The 20,160-nt window shown below is 50.4% G+C and overlaps 2 protein-coding genes across 2 annotated transcripts; both read left to right on the top strand.

Moving 5' to 3' along the window:
• Positions 1-6,531: 6,531 nt before the first annotated feature.
• EV420DRAFT_1481899 (uncharacterized protein) lies at positions 6,532-8,912 on the top strand (the record flags this gene model as incomplete). The annotated part of the gene is made up of 11 exons (XM_060469821.1): positions 6,532-6,834; positions 6,991-7,083; positions 7,140-7,435; positions 7,493-7,612; positions 7,887-7,928; positions 8,061-8,093; positions 8,150-8,239; positions 8,294-8,311; positions 8,373-8,447; positions 8,505-8,679; positions 8,745-8,912. 11 exons carry the CDS (start codon positions 6,532-6,534, stop codon positions 8,910-8,912), a joined length of 1,413 nt encoding a protein of 470 aa, XP_060328238.1.
• Positions 8,913-19,288: 10,376 nt separating this feature from the next.
• On the top strand, positions 19,289-19,845 carry EV420DRAFT_1645423 (uncharacterized protein; the record flags this gene model as incomplete). Its single annotated transcript, XM_060477781.1, has 2 exons — positions 19,289-19,561; positions 19,615-19,845. The coding sequence occupies 2 exons, from the start codon at positions 19,289-19,291 to the stop codon at positions 19,843-19,845; spliced, it is 504 nt and encodes a 167-aa protein (XP_060328237.1).
• Positions 19,846-20,160: the final 315 nt, after the last annotated feature.

Below are 20,160 nucleotides of genomic sequence, written 5' to 3'. Positions count from 1 at the left end.
GAATTCTCGCACGATTTGACAGTGCAGTTCCAGGAAGTCACGGAACTTACGATATGGAAGGCAGAGTGGAAGAAAGTACGGCAGTCTGACTTCAAGTCCACGGTAGAATTCTTCATGAAGTTTGAGCAGCTGGCTCATAAGTGTGAGGAGTTCGGAGACGAGAAGCAGATGTTCGAGACCGTCGAAGTGGCGATAAGGCCGACGGTGCGAAAAATGGTTATGCATGGGGACAACGAGCGCCCCACAACCTATGCACAATGGAAGGCTCGAGTCCTCCAGATCGATGCCAACTATAGATATGATGTGGCCCAGGGATTGGGCAATAAGACCTCCTCGAACCAAGGCGGTTCGGGTCGAGGCAATCAAAATCAGTCGAAGGGAAGTGGACCAAGTGGCAATAAGAAGGACGCCACGGGCACAACCTATGGAGGTGCCGGGCAGCTGATGGAAATTGACAAATTACAATCCGACAAGCGCTGCTTCAAGTGTGGGAACACCGGGTGGAGCCGAGACCATAAATGCCCGACAGACAAGTCCAAGTGGCTCCCCGTCAAACTCCCCCCTCACAAGAAGCCAAATATCCAACATCTCCACCAATTACTCGCAGAGGCCGAGAAGGAAGAATTAGGAAAAGATACGAAAGTCGAGGAAGTGAAGGAGGAGAAGTCGTCAAAAGATGAGCCGGCGTCGGCAAAGGACTTAGTTTCTTCTGGTGCACACTCATGTAATACTAGCCGGACTCATACTACGTATGTAGGTACTCCATATGAACAATATACCAACTTTTTCACTGCATTACCAGTTGAAGAAACTAAGAACAAAGAATCGCAGCACACCAATGGCGTAGGAGGGGATTTCCGCCGTCCTATGCAGTCAGCGATGGACAATGAACCCCTAGGGGCCGGTCCACCTCAGACACCCCCGCCTGACCGAATGGGGAAAAATCTGGAGAACCCAGTAGACACCTCAGGTCAGGACAAGATGGACGCCAGACATGGTGGTCGTCGCCACGGCAGGGAGAATCGGCCGACGACTCAGATGGACGGGTCTCCCACACAGGTGGATCCTCCTGACAGTGGCCAGAAAGCAGCTGAGGCCGGGAATCAAGGGGACCACCTACATTTAGTAGTGGCCTCATCCATAAATGATGCCGACCCCCTTGATGAGCCGATATGTGTGTGCTTGCCTAGAGTTTCCAAGAGTACCGCCGGGGTCAATCGAGAGGCTAAGTACAGGATCTCCGTGGAGGTTACAACGCTGCACACAAGTGCCCTTGGCCGGGGCCGAACACAGGGCAGCGAGCCCTCCTCCACCGACTCGTCGGAAGGTGACCAAGTGCTGCCGAGGGGCCTTAACGACTGGCCCGGTGACCAACTGCCACCTCAAGGCAAGAAATCTTGTGTTTTGTTGGAGGAAGTAGAAGACGAAGAAGCCCACCTACGGTCCGACATCCCGACCATTACGCCTAAGGGGAAGTCTCCCGTGACCCCCGTTCCCGAACCGCAGCCTGAGGTCCGGAAGCCCGTCCTGGATACCTACTACGAGCCCTTCGGAGCACACTGGACCTGTAGGATGCTACGACTAGCTAAGGACGAGTCAACCGCCTTCGCTGCCCTAAAATGATGGGTACATCCCCGTAGAACAGGGGAGGTGACAACCGCATTATGGGAGGCGCTCAAGGAGCAACCCGAGACTGCCGGAGAAGCGAGGGACAAGTGGGGATGGATGGAGGATCTCAAAAAACCTCCCATGTACATACGAGGGGGGAAGGGGTGTAACATATCAATCAAAGTACAGCTGGAGACATTAGACAACCACGAGACGCATTCCCTGAAGGCATTGGTAGACAGTGGAGCTACCAGCAGTTCTATAGACCGAGCCTGGGCCCAAAGTCATGCTCTTAGTCTAAAGAAGATGGCCCGACCTGTTCCAGTTTACAATGCCGATGGCACCCGAAACAAAGGCAGTGATATCACCGAGTACGCTGAGGTACGATTACGAATCGGGGATCACGTGGAGTGGATTGAATTAGCTGTGGTCGATCTAGGCACTACCCCCCTATTCCTAGGACATGATTGGCTGCAGAGACACAACCCGCTAATCGATTGGGACACCGGGGCCGTTACCTTGGCCCGCTGTGCTTGTTGCAAAATCCCCTTCTCCCTACCGGACATGGATCCCTCATCCAGGTGGGAGGAGTATGAGGAAGGGGACACAATCCTAGTCGTAGACTTCGAAGAGGCATTCCACGTCCGAGCAATGGGTACTAAGGCTAATGAGTTGGCCGCCCAAGCCAACGCTCGTAAGACCGTGAAGTCCTTTGAAGAAATAGTACCCGAAGAGTATAGGGACTTCGAAGATGTCTTTGCCAAAGAGAACTTCGACGAACTACCCCCGCGAAAGCCGTGGGACCACGCCATCGAGCTAGTCCCCAATGCCAATGCTAACCTAGACTGTAAGGTCTATCCTCTCAATCCAGTGGAGCAAGAAGAGTTGGACAAGTTCCTCGACGAAAATCTCTCCACCGGTCGCATACAGGCGTCGAAGTCCCCCATGGCCTCGCCATTCTTCTTTGTCAAGAAAAAGAACGGGAAACTCCGTCCGGTCCAGGACTATCGAAAGCTCAATGAGATGACCATCAAGAATCGATACCCGTTGCCGCTCATCGGAGAACTTATGGACCGGCTGAAGAAAGCCAAATACTTCACCAAACTAGACGTGCAGTGGGGGTACAATAACATCAGGATAAAACAAGGGGATGAGTGGAAGGCCGCCTTTCGAACTAACCGCGGTCTCTATGAACCCTTGGTGATGTTTTTTGGGCTCACGAATTCGCCAGCCACTTTCCAGTGGATGATGAACGACATTTTCAAAGACCTCATAACCGCCGGAGAAGTGTCGGTCTACCTCGATGATATACTGATCGCATCCAAAACCAAGGAGGACCATAGGCACATAGTGCGCAAAGTACTCAAGATTCTTCACGATAATAAATTATTCCTGAAAGCGGAGAAGTGCGAGTTTGAAGTGGAGGAAACGGAGTACTTGGGCGTGCTCCTCAGTGAGGGGAAGATCCGCATGGATCCCGTAAAGATCACAGGACTCCTGGATTGGCCGGTACCATCCAAGAAACAGGAGCTACAGTCGTTCCTGGGCTTTTGCAACTTCTACCGACAATTCATCTGCGACTATAGCAAGCAAGTTAAACCCCTCACTGTTCTCATGGGGAAGGTAGAGTGGAAATGGGGAGAGGCCCAAGAAAAGGCGTTCGAGAAGCTCAAAGAGTTGTTCCATGAGGATGTGGTCTTAACCATCCCGCTAGATGAAGGAAAATTCCGAGTTGAAGCGGACTCCAGTGAGGGAGCAATTGGAGCGGTCTTGTCCCAATGGCAAGAGGGGAAGTGGCGACCAGTGGCCTTTCTTTCCAAGGCCTTATCGGTTACCGAACGAAACTACGAAATCTACGACAAGGAACTCCTTGCCATCATGATCGCGCTAGAAGAGTGGTGCCAATACCTCATGGGCGCACAAGAGGATTTCGAAATCTGGACGGACCATTCTAACCTCCAGTACTTCCGAAAGCCCCAGAAACTCAATCGACGACAAGCTCAATGGGTGACTGAGTTGGCGGAGTACCAGTTCACCCTACACCACAAACCAGGGGCCCAAAATCGCAAAGCAGACTTACTGTTGAGGCGGGCAGACCATAACCAAGGGAAGGATGACAACAAGGATGTGACGGTCCTGAAGCCCGCACACTTCCGAGCCCTGATCATGCCCACCACAGAAGAACTACATGAGAAGGTTAAACTGGCCACTCATGACCCGCGCAAGTGGGATCGAGGCATTTCTGACTCCCTAAATCATGAAAAGGGGGTCTCCCGAGATCAGGAACTGCTGTGGTATGATGGACGTATCTATATTCCCAAGGATAAACCACTATGAGGGGAAATTATAGCGTCACAACATGACCACGCAACGGCAGGACACCCAGGGATTGAAAAAATGAAAGAGCTCATTCTACGAGACTACTGGTGGCCTCGGATGCGCCGTGATGTGGAAACGTACATAAAGGGGTGTGAAGTCTGCCAACGGACCAAGGCAGACCGCCGTCCCAAAAAAGCGCCCTTCCATCCAAACGAAATACCGGACCGCCCGTGGACTCACATATCGGTTGACATGATCACCAAACTCCCTAATTCGAAGGGGTTTGACTCTATCCTCGTAATCGTCGACCACTTCTCCAAAACGATTATCCCCATCGTGTGCACTGAGGAGCTTACCTCAATAGGTTTTGCCAAGATCCTAAGGGATTACGTCTACGTACCCTATGGGGTAATGCCCGAGAAAGTTATCTCGGACCGGGGCGCTATCTTTGTATCGAAATTCATGGCAGAATTTTACAAACTCATACAGATCAAAGGAAATTCATCTACAGCCTACCACCCTCAGATGGACGGACAGACAGAGCAGGTCAATCAGGAGATAGAGAAGTACCTCAAGATGTTCGTTAACTACCGACAGGATGATTGGAGCAAGTGGCTGCCGTTGGCGGCCTTCACCCACAACAACCGGAGACATTCAGCTACGGGGTACTCCCCCTACAAAGTAGTCTTTGGGAGGGATGGACAAGTCATCAAGACCGCCCAACGGCCGGATAACATTCCGGCCGCATCCAAATTGGTAGAAGGGATCCAAGAAGTCCAAGAAAAAACCAGAGAGTCCTTAGAGCGGGCGGCGGAGTCGATGAAGAGAGCCTATGACAAGCACAAAGGGAAAGCCATCGAGTACGAAGTTGGCGACAGGGTATGGTTGGATTCCACCAACCTAAATCTTCCTCGACCCACAAAGAAACTGGGCGATCGACGCGTAGGACCCTTCACTATCTTAGCAAAGAAAGGCGCCTCCGCCTACGAACTCAAACTCCCCGCAGCCTGGAAAATTCACAACCGATTCAATGAATCCCTCCTAACTCCGTACCACGCTCCCGAGTTTCCTAACCAACCGTATCCGGAGAGGCCACCTCCCGAATTAATCGATGACGAGGAAGAATATGAAATCGAAGAAATAGTAGGGGAGCGAAACAAAGTTATCGGCCGAGGACGTACTCGACGCACCATAACCGAGTACTTGGTAAAGTGGAAAGGATACCCAGCGGAAGAAAATTCCTGGGTAAAACGTTCGGATATGGCCAATGCCGAGGAACTAGTCAACAACTACGAGGCGTGTATTCAAAAAATCACGTGGAGGGTAAACGACAAGGGGAAAATGGTTGGGGCCGATGACAAGATACCGCCAAATACTCTCTATCAATACCACGACCCAGACACCCCTTGCCTTACGGAAATCCTCACAGTACCGTCCTCTCAGTGCATGGCTTCACGACATTCGGAGAGAGTCAACGCAATAGGAGAAGTAGGAAAAATTGAAATCGACGCCTTGCAAAGGGAGGACCGGCCGTACATAAACCCTTCCATTCTGCTCGATCCCCCATCTGATGACGAGACCGATGTGGACTTACTCCAGAAAGTTACAGAGAACTGGAATGACGAGGACCGCACATCAGATGTTTGGGCATACGAGAGCGATCAGGAGGATTCTGTTCACTCATTCGGGACGAATGAGTCTTAAGAGGGGGGTAATGTTACGGTTTATTCATTTTCTTCGTTTTACTCAGCTTGATTACTCGCATGCAATCCCTACGGATCATTTCTCACAGTACTATTATTAGCGTATCCACTTGTATTTAAGTAGAGCCTCAGCTGGTCTAAACCCCAGCTTCGGCTAAGGTTTAATCTACCCAACTCGAACTCCGTCCTTCGTGACTATCTGCCCGCAATCCACTTTGACATCACCTTTGACTTACTAGAGTATCTACCACCGAAGTGCGAGTGGTGATCCTAGTTCGATCTAAGTCGATTATTAGTTGGTTGTTAACACTAGATACAGCTGAGGCTTCATCAAATGTAAAAGACCTCTTGAAACAATTGGAGGAACAACTGCTGGGCTGGGTGCAGAAGGTGATTATATCAGTGCCCTATCCTAAGACCTCTCTAATACTTTTGTGAAGGGACCATTTCCAAATCATTCTAGCCATTTAGAATATCTTATCAACGAGCTTGCAGAACCAGATGCTGACCGTTCAAGCCAGTTCATACCACCTCCATGAAACAATGAAAGGGACAATTACCTCGACATCTACTTCAGTTTCGTATTGAACACTGCAGATTTGTTGCAGACCAGCATTAGGCATGAAACCCCAGAATCAATCTATTCTCATATCCTGTTCTTCATCAGTTACATCTTGGGGAAGATTTGGCGAGATAATATCATGGTGTAAGAAAAGCCCATCGAGATTTTGGATGGATTAACTAACAATTTACTCTAGTGAGAATATCAAAATTACTGTGCCCAAACACCCAGTGCATGGTTTTAACCCTCTGATGAAGTATACCTCCAAGACTATCATAGCGCCCTGCCTCTTGTTGCATCGTGCTATCAGGGAGGACAGTTCCAATTCAGGCAAAGACCATGAGTCAGATGTCGATGTTGATAGCAACTCCAAGGGATCAGAGTATTCGGTTTCAGACCTCAGTCCAGTTTCAGAAGTCTCAAGGAGTTCAAAGGCATAGCAGTGACCAGCACGACTTTGACAATAGTGCTTCTGAATCATCTGAAACACCGGTATCCAACCACTGGACTGCCTCGGAATTCTGTCAAGGATTTCAGAATCATAATTCGGAATCTGAATCTGCAGAATGGTGCAGTCAAGGCTCCGGTGACAAATCCAGCACAGCACCTCTTGATGAGGATGTAACAGCAAAGCTAGATCCAGTATGTAAGTTAGATCTGTATCTCATTGATGGTTCCATCCTACCTGATACGACACGCGCTTCTGTCTTACTATCATTGCTGTGTGTGGGCACTCCTGATACAATCTGGGGCATGCTGGCAAGCACCCTCTATCAATGACATGTATGGAAAATGAAGCATCCTGCTATGGGTATTATCATTGCTCCGGCCCAGTCAAAGATACAGTTGGTCATTGCCTGGCTTGATAAATCGGACATCTGGAATGATTTGGTGTGTCAGTTGAATGCCACTTTTTAACCTTCTTGTATCTCTAACTATGCTTTCAGCCCTCCGTTCATGCTGTGTGCATCGCTACATTGAACCATCCATCTGGGGTTTTTGACCTTCAAAATCTGTTTGATTCCCTCTCCTTCATCCTTATCTTATTCAGACTATGCTCCTACTTCCATGAATTGCAATCAACATATGATGCCAAATTCATTGCTTATCAACATGGTTTTCATGAAGTCAATGCTCTTGAATGGCAATCTGATCATGCTCCTAACGCAATCCCTGCATGTAGGCTTTTTGTGAACATTTTTGATAAAGTCAGCTTGTGGCTTAAGGTTGTCAACCATGCAAGGTAAGGTGTTCTATAGCAGCACTACAATGGGCCTTTTTTGCTCAAACTGATCTGTAGACAACCAGAACTGAAATTAGATTCATCAAATTCCCTGTCACCTGAGAGATTACAAAGCATTGTCAACAGACATTTGGGACCTGATTTAAGGGATAGCCACTCTGAGGAAGGACCTTTTATGTATGTACCTTCTTCTGCTGTACCATGCACTGAAGCAAATTGCTTAAAGCCTAACTCCACACCTGGAGCAGAGATCACCAGTTGCAACTAATGGTGTACACTTCAAATCAACATCTATCAGTAGACGTAACATCAATGGATCGAGAAGGTGAATACATGCACCTGATACATATAAGAGAAGTACAGCCTCACTTAGACTTGCCCCACAATTTTCCCCAGCATGACAGGGTGAGTGCTTTGTCATCCTCTCAATTTTGTTACTTTTCCCTGACAGAATTACAAGGCACAAGAAAAAAAACAATAATCTTAAAGCTGGGTAAATTAGAGTCATTGTTTCTGGGTTCTGCCACTCAGCCTACACTCTTATCATTCAAGGGGGTTCTCTCGGAAAGGTGGCTCATTTGTACCTTTCCCTTTCCTATTACACTCTATGCTCAATTTTGTTCAGAGCTGCAAGTCAACCCGCAACAACCTCTGAAGGGTATGTCCTTCCTGTAGCCTTGTTGGAATTGTCTGGATGATTTCTTGGACCTTCAGAGCCTCTTCATGGCAAATCAAAAAACATTGCTATGTCAAAGAGCAAACAAGCACTGAAGCAGGCCTTCTACCAATTGCTTTGGGAGAGAGGTTTGTGCATAGTATATCACTACAATGGCCTATTCATTGATATATCTGTTCCAGACTGCTAATGGTGCCACTGTGAGAGCTTTGTTAGTCATCTTGACATCTCTAAAACTTTGCCTTTGCCTCCCCCAAGTAGTGAAGGCGTTCCAGGAGACAGTGATGATGACTTATCCAAGTCCAATGTTAGATCCAAGAGATACTTGGCCAGCAGGTGGGTTCTCTTGTGCTTGTTCAACCCCAAGACATTTCAAGTTGATGGTTTTCTCAGCTTTGCCACTGCCCACCATAGAACTGGCGAGACTACAGATGGATGCATCTATTCATGGATGTATTGGAGGGGTATCAAACTGGATATCTATCCATCTGACATTTGCAAACAAAATCAGGTTACACAGATGTACAAGTGGTACACTGATCTGTACCAATCACCAACACTCTTTACGGTGTGTACATGTGCTTGGGAATATTACTAGTACTTATTTTGACGACTGGTGACTCAGTTTAACAGAGAGCACAATCCTCCATTCCAGCAGTGCAGGCAAAGCTTGACGTCTTAAAAATGAATCTAGACTCAGGTTGGATGCGCTTCCAAAGCAGCGACATTCTTCCTGATCCCATTGGCATATACCTCAAACAGAAGATGGAGTTGATTCTGACAGCATCTCAGAAAGCCTGAGATATGAAAGCGAGTGTGCAAAGGGAAAATATCCCTGAAGCTGAAGCACAGTCTACCTGGGACATGCTGCTGGGCATTGCTTCTGATATCCATCAAGATGGTGATATACATTTTCAGTGTGTCTGTCTGAACTCAATTCTCATTTTTACTAATATAACATTTCAATACAGCCTTGAGTGAATGATCAAGCTCCCTCGGAATGACGAGTACAGCACTTTCCCAGAGGTGGTCGAGGACTTGAGAATTAGATGCTCAACCTGGACAACTGATACCCTCAAGTTTGCTCGGCATGCACGTGAAGTTGGTGGTGAAGAGGGTTCATGGCTCTCTGCTATTGCACATGCCTCCATCATGTTTTTGGATAACACTCATGTCTGTTTACTGACTCCAAATTTGGCTCCCAAAGAACCCAAGCAGGCCAAATGTGACAGCCTAGTCACACTTACATGCCGCATTTTCCCCAAAGCCACAATGACCACCACACAATGGTCTCATCTCAAGAAGTTCTCTCTTGTCACTCAGCCTACTCATGAGAAAACAGCAATTGTCGACCGGACCCCCATCTCATCTGCAGACAAAGATGATTACCAGGATGCATTCAACAAGAATGCCATCATCATGACTGTTACGGTTTACTCATTTCTTTTCTTTTTCTTTCCTTTTTCCTTCGTATTACTCAGCCTGATTACTCATATGCGATCATGACGGATGCATTCTCACAGTACTATTTTTAGTTTACCAACGTGTATTTAAGTAGAGCCTCAGCTGGTCTAAACCCCAGCTTCGGCTAAGGTTTAATCTACCTGACATCGAACTCTGTCCTTCATGACTATCTGTCCCATCGACTTTCGTCGCCTTTGACTTGCTAGAGCGTCTCCTACCGAAGTGCGAGTAGGGATCCTAGTACGATCTAAGTCGATTAGAGTTAGTGGCTAACATTTAGCCGAAGCTCGACCTTTGTTGCCCAACAACGCACTGTTGCTCAACATACTTCCCATTCATCTTCTAATTGTCGTAGCACTCTGCGTGCTACGATTTCTACTCAACGATCCTCTCAGACTGGTCATAATAACCATCCTCCAAGTCTTCCTCATCTGCGTATACATCCCAGCACCACTGTTCACAGGACTAGTCCTGCTGTTCTGGGTCGGGTTTTTACGCCACTACTAAAGACCACGCACCTTTTCACCCTCCTCTTCTGACTCGTATCCTTGTTAACAATTTTATTGTTAACATTAACAAGCACCTCCGACACTACCGAAATCTTGTTGATGAACGGTTCCAACTACGAAACCGACCTTAGCTTGATTATCGCCATTCTCATTGTACTCACCATCCTCGCTGTCTATCAGCTTGTATGGTCAATTGTCGACTTACACCAAGGATAGATCCAATCACGGATGCCCTGGTCCAACGCCATTCCCGCCGTCTTTGCGACTTTTATACTCTTTTTCTTGTCCATTACTTTGTACCGGCTACACCGCTGTTTCCGACAACAGAGGCGAGTCCGTGCACAACTCCCATTTCATTACGTCCCCAGCACTCCTGCATACCCTCCTCCAGTGATCCACATTCCCATGGCATCCCAACAGACGATACAAGATGTCGAATCCAACATCTCCGGGGGGTCTGGAGGATCCCTCTACGGATCGTCGCGACTCAGCTCGCGATCCTCAGAGTCGAGCATCAACTCCTACAGAAGCGCTACCAGCGAATCAGCCAACTCAGTCGACATCACCGATACCCGGGGCATATTCCTCGACCGAGGAGACTCGCCCGTACCAGGTCTCTTCAACCAGTCTCCAGTCCAAGGCGAGTCAGGTACCGACCGAGGCCGAGGACAAGACACCAGGCCTCTGGACGAGGGCGAAGAAAGCCCTGACACCGAGTACGAAGGTGACGACCTCACCGAGTGGGAGAGGACCAGACTCGACGACCTCCTCAGTGACCTCTACCCGAACGAGGAGGAAGATGCGACCCATACCGGAGACAACTACGGTGGAAGGTCAGAAACAAGGTGGACAGATGACATATGGAAGAGTGAGAGCAGGAGATACCGAGTCGCCCAGGAGGACGACTACGGCAGTGATTCCGGAGAGCTTGCCCTTGGGGCCTCCGCCGCGACTACCTCCCGTTCAGATGGAGCAGGACCCGTTCTTCCTAACTGGCCGACAGACCGGGGACCCCCAATCGGCTGGCACCCCAGCACCAGCTGGGTCTACGCCGAGCCAAGGGAAGAGGCTCCTATGGCCCGAGAGTCGCCCCCGCAGAGCCTCCTTGTCCCCGAGCGTCCAGAGACCTCAATGCCCACTACCACCGTCACCAGGCCTGAACCGACGGATCAGCAGCTCTGGGAGGAGTTCCCAGACTACGACTCCGAGGAACTTGGAGCAATTGCCGGGGCCGGGGACCTCGCCCCCATCCCCTTTACTCCGTCGGTCTCGGGGCGAGCATTCGCCGACCCCGTCCCTGTCCTCCAGTGTCCATGGACGCTTCTCTACCACACGCTCATCGAGTCGCTCAACCTCCCTCAAGATGCCCGGGAGTCCCCAGAAGTCGAGGCCCGAATGGACTGAGCAAGAGTGGCAGACCTACGCACTCGAAGAGCCGAGATCGCCACCCTCATCGGGCCCAACGGCTTCCATGACCTCCCCGTCGAGCCAGACGCCACTTGCGCCGAAATCGAGAATCGACAATGAGCCGCTGCCCTCCGATACACAGGGCTCGCCGAGCAGGCGGGAACTGACCTCGAGGCCAGACGAAGAGCCTGGCAAGCTTACGAGTCCGAAATCAGTGACCCCGACTCCGACATCGGGAGGTGGAAGCAGAACAAGGAGATCGACAGAATCGCCCGAGAGAGGGAGGAGGCCAAGGATGCCGAGTCGACCCCCAAACAGTTCCCTCGAGGTCGAGGTAATGGGGGCGGTTCGAACGGTTCTGGTCGATCCCGCGGCTCCAGTTCCAACAATCTTTAATATCTTACCATGGCATGGGCTATACGAAATAATGATGGAAGACATGGAGAAGGATTCACAGTGGCTCCTCACGGAGGCAGGGGAGGACTACCTATATGCAAAATCCATGGGGGACGTTTACCTCATGAAAAATATCTTGGAGGTAGAGACGTGGCATAGGGCCGCCGTTGTATGGAATCAGGTACATCCCGACGCCAAACAACGAGGCTGTGAGCCCTATCGTCGACCCCAACCGATGCCCAACCCGCTCGAGACCGAAGCGTTCTGGGCTGGGGCAGGGCCCGATGATGACGATATGGACGACCCCGGTGCTGGACCCTCAGACAAGGGGAAGCAGTCCACAGTCCTGACTCAGCTGCCGCCTCAGCCTCCATCCAGACCAGCATACCTGGGTGGTTATCCACCGCCCGGGGAGAACTATCGACTACGGTCGCTACCGCGACTGCCGAACCCTCCAGTACCACCCAGAGCACCCTCGCCCCCGGACCCCATTCCGCCATGGACACTAGCAACGGGGAAGGACAATAACCCGTGGAACGACGTGAAACCCAAACTTATCACGCAGCCCGAATACTTCATGGGGGAATCCATGGATATCAATCGATTCCTTCACCACTGTGAAATGTATTTTCAGGTTTTCCCATTACACTTCACCATGAATGACCAAGGCCAGAACCCCTACCGCATAACGTTCGCCCAGGGGTATCTACGGGACAAAGCCAAGGAGTGGTGGGGCGACCAATACTATCGATACCGAGATGACCAGGGGCATTGGAGATTCCCCACTTGGGCGGAATTCTCCCATGACCTCACGATAGAATTCCGAGAAGTAGCGGAGCTCGCGATCTGGAAATCGGAATGGAAGAAGGTCCGGCAGGCAGAATTCAAGTCAGCGGTCGAGTTCTTTGCGAAGTTCGAGAGGTTGGCCCATAAGTGCGGAGAATTCGGCGACGAGAAGCAGATGTTTGAAGCAGTGGAAGCGGCAATCAGGCCGATGGTGCGCAAGACGGTTATGCATGGGGACAACGAGCGCCCCACAACCTATGCACAGTGGAAGGCGCGAGTCCTTAGGATCGATGCCAACTACCGATACGACGTGGCTCAGGGCCTAGCTAGTAAGTCCTCCTCGAACCCAAGTGGTTCGGGTCGAGGCAACCAAAATCAATCGAAGGGACAGGGGTCCAGTGGTGATAAGAAGGACGCCATGGGGACCACGTATGGAGGCGCAGGACAGCCGATGGAAATCGACAAGCTCCGGTCCGATAAGCGGTGCTTCAAGTGTGGGAATACCAGGTGGAGCCGAGACCATAAATGTCCGACGGACAAGTCCAAATGGCTCCCCATCAAACTCCCACCTCGCAAAAAGCCCAACATCGCCCACCTCCGCCAATTACTCGCTGAAGCCGAAAAGGTGGAGGAGTTAGGAAAGGATATGAAGGTCGAGGAAGTGAAGGAGGAAAAGTCATCAAAAGACGAGCCGGCGTCGAAATAAGCGATTCGACGATGTCGGCAAAGGACTTAGTTTCATTGGGTGCATGCTCATGTACTTCTAGTCGGACTCATGCTACGTATGTAGGTACTCCGTACGATCAATATACCAATTTTTTCGCCACGTTACCTGTTGAACAAATTAAGGATGAAGAATCACAAAACGCCAAAGGTGTAGGAGGGGATTTCCGCCGTCCTACGCAGTCAGCAATGGACAATGAACCCCTAGGGGCTGGTCCACCTCTAACACCCCCGCCTGACCGAACGGGGAAAGTTCTGGAGCACCCAGCGAGCGCCTCAGGTCAGGACAAGATGGACACCAGACGTGGTGGTCGTCGCCCCGGCAGGGAGAATCGGCCGACGACTCTGACGGGTGGGCCTTCCCTACAGGTTGTTCCTCCCATCAGTGGTGGAAAAGCAGCTGAGGCTGGGAATCGAGGGGACCACCTACATTTAGTAGTGGACTCATCCGCAAACGATGCCGACCCCCTCGAGGAGCCAATATGTGTGCGTCTGCCTCGAGTTTCCGAGAGTACCGCTGGCGTTAGGAATGAGGATAAGTACCGGATTTCAGTGGAGGTTACAACGCCGTGCACAAGCGCCCTTGGCCAGGGCTGAACACAGGGCAGCGAGCCCTCCTCCACCAACTTGTCGGAAGGTGACCAAGTGCTGCCGAGGGGCCTTAACGACTGGCCCGGTGACCAACTGCCACCTCGAGTCAAGAAACCTCAAGTTTCGCTAGAAGAAGTAGAAGACAAAGAAGCCCATCTATGGTCCGACATCCCGACCAACGCACCCAAAGGGAAGTCTCCTGTGACCCCTGACCTGGGACCACGACCCGAGGTTCGAAGGCCCATTCAAGATACGTACTACGAGCCTTTCAGGCGGCACTGGACCCAGAGGGTGCTGCGACTCGCTACCGACGAGTCGGCCGCTTTCGCTACCCTCAACCGATGGGTACACCCCCGACGAAAAGAAGAAGTAACGATCGAGTTATGGGAGGCGCTCAAGGAACAGCCTGAGACCGCCGCTGAAGCTAGGGACAAGTGGGAGTGGATGGAGGATCTTACGAAGCCTCCTATGTACATACGAGGGAGGAAAGGGCGCAATGTATCCATTAATGTCCAGCTGGAAACCTTAAACACTCGCGAGACACACCCCTTGAAGGCGCTGGTAGACAGCGGGGCCACCGGCAGCTCTATAGATCGGGACTGGGCCCGGAGCCATGATCTCAATCTCAAGAAAGCGGCCCGACCCGTCCTGGTTTACAATGCCGACGGCACTCGAAACAAGGGAGGGGACATCACGGAGTATGCCGAGGTTCGCTTATACATAGGAGACCATGTGGAACGGATCGAGCTAGCGGTGGTAGACTTGGGGAGTACCCCCCTCTTTCTAGGGCATGATTGGTTACAGAGACACAACCCGCTCATCGACTGGGACATGGGGGCCGTAACATTGGCCCGTTGTGCTTGTCGAAAGATTCCCTTCTTGCTCCCCGACACAGACCCCACCTCCCGGTGGGATGAATATGAGGAAGGAGACACCATTTTAGTTGTGGACTTCGAAGAGGCGTTCCATGTACAAGCCATGGGAACCAAAGCCAACGAACTAGCAGCGCAGGCCAATGCCAAAAAGACGGCCAGGACCTTTGAAGAAATAGTGCCGAAGGAGTATCAGGGATTTAAGGATGTATTTGACAAGGAGAATTTCGACGAGCTACCCCCGCGCAAACCCTGGGACCACGCCATCGAACTGATTCCCAATGCCAATGCGAACCTAGACTGTAAGGTCTATCCCCTCAACCCAGCAGAACAGGAGGAATTGGACAAGTTCTTAGACGAGAACCTGTCGATGGGCCGCATTCAAGCGTCAAAGTCCCCCATGGCATCCCCCTTCTTCTTTGTTAAAAAGAAGGACGGGAAACTTCGCCCCGTTCAGGACTATCGAAAGCTCAACGAAATGACTATCAAGAATCGATACCCCTTGCCGTTAATCGGGGAGTTAATGGATAGACTGAAAGAGGCCAAATACTTCACCAAGTTGGACGTACGGTGGGGATATAATAACATCAGGATCAAACAGGGCGATGAATGGAAGGCGGCGTTCCGAACTAATCGAGGACTCTACGAGCCCCTTGTAATGTTCTTTGGCCTTACCAACTCCCCCGCGACCTTCCAGTGGATGATGAACGACATCTTCAAAGACCTCATCACCGCCGGCGAAGTGTCGGTATACTTAGACGATATTCTTATCGCCTCCCGCACCAAGGCGGACCATCGACGCATAGTGCGCGAAGTACTACAGATACTTCGAAAGAATCACTTATTCTTGAAAGCCGAGAAGTGTGAGTTCGAGGTGGAGGAAACGGAGTACCTGGGAGTGCTCATTAGTGAGGGGAAGATCCGTATGGACCCGGTGAAGATCGCAGGCCTGTTGGACTGGCCGATTCCCCACAAGAAACAGGAGCTGCAATCTTTCTTGGGTTTCTGTAACTTCTACTGGAGGTTTATCCGCGATTACAGTAAGCATGTCAAACCCCTGACCTCTTTAACGGGGAAAGTAGAGTGGAAGTGGGGAGAAGCTCAGCAAAAGGCGTTCGAAAGATTGAAGGAGTTGTTCCGCGAGGATGTAGTATTGGCCATACCTCTAGACCAAGGGAGGTTCTGGGTAGAAGCGGATTCCAGCGAAGGAGCAGTTGGGGCGGTATTATCCCAATGGCAGGACGAGAAATGGCGCCCGGTGGCCTTCCTCTCTAAGGCTTTGTCCACGACGGAGCGCAACTACGAGATCTACGACAAGGAACTCCTTGCCATTATGATCGCGCTGGAGGAGTGGCGCCAGTACCTCATGGGCGCCAGAGAAGACTTTGAGATCTGGACCGACCACTCCAATCTCCAGTACTTCAGAAAGCCCCAGAAGCTCAATCGATGACAAGTGCGGTGGGTAACAGAACTGGCCAAGTATCAATTCACCTTGCACCACAAGCCCGGAGCCCAGAATCATAAGGCTGACTTACTGTCCAGGCGAGCGGATCATGATCAGAGAAAGGACGATAACCGGGATGTAACGGTCTTAAAACCTGCTCATTTTAGGGCCCTGGTCATGCCCACGGCAGAAGAGTTGCACGAAAAAATCAGGCTGGCCACCCATGATCCGCGCAAGTGGGACAGAGGCATCTCCGATTCCCTTAATCACGAAAAGGGGGTCTCCCGAATGGAAGGATTACTGTGGTACGATGGACGTATTTACGTCCCTAGGGACAAGCACTTATGAGGGGAAATCATCGCCTTATGCCATGACCATGTGACGGTGGGGCACCCGGGGATAGAAAAAATGAAAGAACTTATCCAGCGGGACTACTGGTGGCCCCGAATGCGCCGCGAAGTGGAGGCCTACGTGAAGGGATGTGAAATCTGTCAACGGACCAAGGCAGACCGTCGTCCCAAAAAGGCTCCTCTACATCCCAACGAGGTCCCAGAGCGCCCGTGGACGCATATTTCCGTCAACATGATCACTAAATTGCCGGACTCCAGGGGAAATAACTCCATCCTCGTCATAGTCAACAGATTCTCTAAGACCATAATCCCCATCACCTGCACCGAGGAACTGTCTTCTCTTGGCTTCGCCAAGATTTTACGAGACTATATCTACGTGCCATACGGGGTGATGCCCGAGAAGGTCATCTCGGACAGAGGGGCCATATTTGTGTCTAAATTCATGAAGGAGTTCTACGCCCTTCTTCAAGTGGTGGGAAATCCCTCCACCGCGTATCACCCCCAGACGGATGGACAGACGGAGCGAGTCAACCAGGAAATCGAAAAGTACCTCAAGATGTTCGTTAACTACCACCAGGACGATTGGAGCGAGTGGTTGCCGCTCGCCGCGTTTACTCACAACAACCGGAAACACTCAGCCACTGGTTTTTCCCCATATAAGGTGGTCTTCGGACGTGACGGGCAGGTCATCAAAACGGCTCAGCGCTCGGACACCATCCCCGCCGCCTCCAAATTAGTCCAAGGAATCCAAGAAGTGCAGGAGAAAGCAAGGGAATCCCTAGAGCGGGCCGCCGAGTCGATGAAGAAGGCCTATGACAGACACAAAGGCAAGGCTCATGAGTACCAAGTTGGCGACAAGGTTTGGTTAGACTCCACCAACCTAAACCTTCCTCGTCCAACGAAAAAGCTTGGTGATCGACGAGTGGGACCTTTCACCATCATAGGAAAGAAAGGAATGTCTGCGTACGAGTTGAAACTCCCCCTAAAGTGGCGAATTCACAATCGATTCAACGAATCACTGCTGACTCCATATCAGAGTCCTGAATTCCCGAACCAACCACACCCCGAGAGGCCACCCCCAGAACTGATCGATGATGAGGAAGAATATGAGATCGAAGAGATTGTAGTGGAGCGGGACAAGGCCGTAGGCCGAGGACAGACCCGTCGAACCATTACCGAATATTTGGTAAAATGGAAAGGATACCCCATCGAGGAAAACTCGTGGGTGAAACGTTCGGACATGGCTAATGCGGAGGAACTCGTTAATGACTACGAGGCCTGCATGCAGAAGATGGTGTGGAGCATCAACAACAAAGGGAAAACAGTCGGGAGGGATACTAAGATACCACCAAACACTGCGGTACCGTATCATGAACCGGACACGCCTTGTGTAACCAACATCCTCACGGTCCCGTCCTCCCAATGCACCGCTTCGAGACACTCTGAGGAGCTTAACCTGGTAGGGGAAGTAGATGGCTCAGACGCAGGCCAGAGGGTGGGACCGGTATCAGTCTCCTCCTCCTTCCAAAAGTTGATCATCGACATCTCCGAATCCATGGATAAGGCACTGTTAGAAAGGAACAAGGAATACGCCCGGGATCACCCTAGCAAAGCGGGCCCCATCGAACCGTACCCCCGGCACCGTGAAGAACATAAACTCTATGATCCCTGGGTACGGGACTCCTACTTGAAAAGACGAAAACTTGAAATTGAGGCCTCGCGACGCGAAGGCCGACCATACAAGAACCCTCCTATACTTCTCGACCCTCCGTCTGACGACGAAACCGATGTAAACCTCCTTCAGAAGGTGACAGAAAACTGGAACGACGATGAACGGGTGTCAGACATCGAATCATACGAGACAGATGGGGAGGAGTCGGACGGCTCATTCGAAATGAATGAGTCTTAAAAGCTTATTTATGGTGTAGAAGGGGATTACCACCGCTCAACAACGAGCAATGAACCCTTAGGGACAGGGAGTCCTGACAGACAGCGAGAGGCCGTACCGGCGCAAGGTGGTCCTGGATATCCATGGGTACCAGGATCCAGGTGCAGCTAGGGATGAGGCCGACGGCAGTACTCGAGGCCGAGCGGACCCAATGCTAAACTGTTTTAAAGCAGAAGGGAGACCCTCTTGCTCGCTCATGTGGAAGGAAGGAGACATATTCTCATTCGGGACGAATGAGTCTTAAGGAGGGGGTAATGTTACGGTTTACTCATTTCTTTTCTTTTTCTTTCCTTTTTCCTTCGTATTACTCAGCCTGATTACTCGTATGCGATCATGACGGACGCATTCTCACAGTACTATTTTTAGTTTACCAACGTGTATTTAAGTAGAGCCTCAGCTGGTCTAAACCCCAGCTTCGGCTAAGGTTTAATCTACCTGACATCGAACTCCGTCCTTCGTGACTATCTGTCCCATCGACTTTCGTCGCCTTTGACTTGCTAGAGCGTCTCCTACCGAAGTGCGAGTAGGGATCCTAGTACGATCTAAGTCGATTAGAGTTAGTGGCTAACAATGACTTCCTGACAACAAGTCGCTGTTAACTGCAAGGCCACAGAGATACTACCGCCGTCCTCTTCGACACTATTAAAAAGTCCTTTCCAGGTGTTACATATCAGCAATGATATTCCAATGGATCAGGACAACAGCCCAGGACCAACTGCTTCAGTTCCCAGTACCAAGGATGTCTCCATTATTGGCGCTCTAATGTTTGTTCTCTGTATAAACGAGAACAAAAAGTTTCTTGACCAACATGGGAAGAACGGTGTCAACCAAAGTTGCATGGACCTTGTGGCCTGTCTCAAGTTCCTTGCCACTGTTGGCATTACCAATTTCCCAGTATACAGCATCATAACTGATGGCACTTTGGGTACCATTGTAAGTGCCCATATGAAGGATCATGTGGTCTGTGTTGTCTCTGTGTGGCCTATCTGTCTCAAACTTACATTTTGATCCAGGAAGGGGTAATTTATGAGCACAATGTAAGAACATTTGACATTTCAAACCCCGTTGATGCCTTCAATGTTGCTACTTTCATCACCTTCGTCGCTATGGAACATGCACAAGTACTCCGCAATTTACTTAGTGAGCAAAAACTTCAGGAACTTGCCAGGCAGTCAGACCAGGATGATCCTTCCCTCCACTGGACAATGGAGCACCAGTTTCCTGCAGCAAAGAAGTCTTCTTAGATACTACCTGTGAATATACTTCATTTTGTGTGGCTTGAATATTGTCTCAATATCAAACTTCCAACCATGATCAATATTTCTGTGTTCAGACTAAATTTGATCTATAGTGTTGTGAAGAGCCTAATCCTCTCACTGTGATACTCATTTCTTTGGTTCTGGAACAAACAAAGACCCCGACGAAGTCAGCTAAGCTCTTCTGGAAAAACTCTTCAAAGAGGCATTTTAAACATCAAAGATAATTATTGTGCCCAAACATGTGCAATGTGCATGAACATCGATCATGTGAAGTATTCATCAAACAGTTGTCCTTTATCC

Source organism: Desarmillaria tabescens, assembly GCF_030435595.1.
Source record: "Desarmillaria tabescens strain CCBAS 213 chromosome Unknown EV420scaffold_29, whole genome shotgun sequence".
Lineage (NCBI taxonomy): Eukaryota > Fungi > Basidiomycota > Agaricomycetes > Agaricales > Physalacriaceae > Desarmillaria > Desarmillaria tabescens.
Note: the sequence above shows the minus strand (reverse complement) of the source record. Positions and strands in the feature narration are given on the sequence as shown.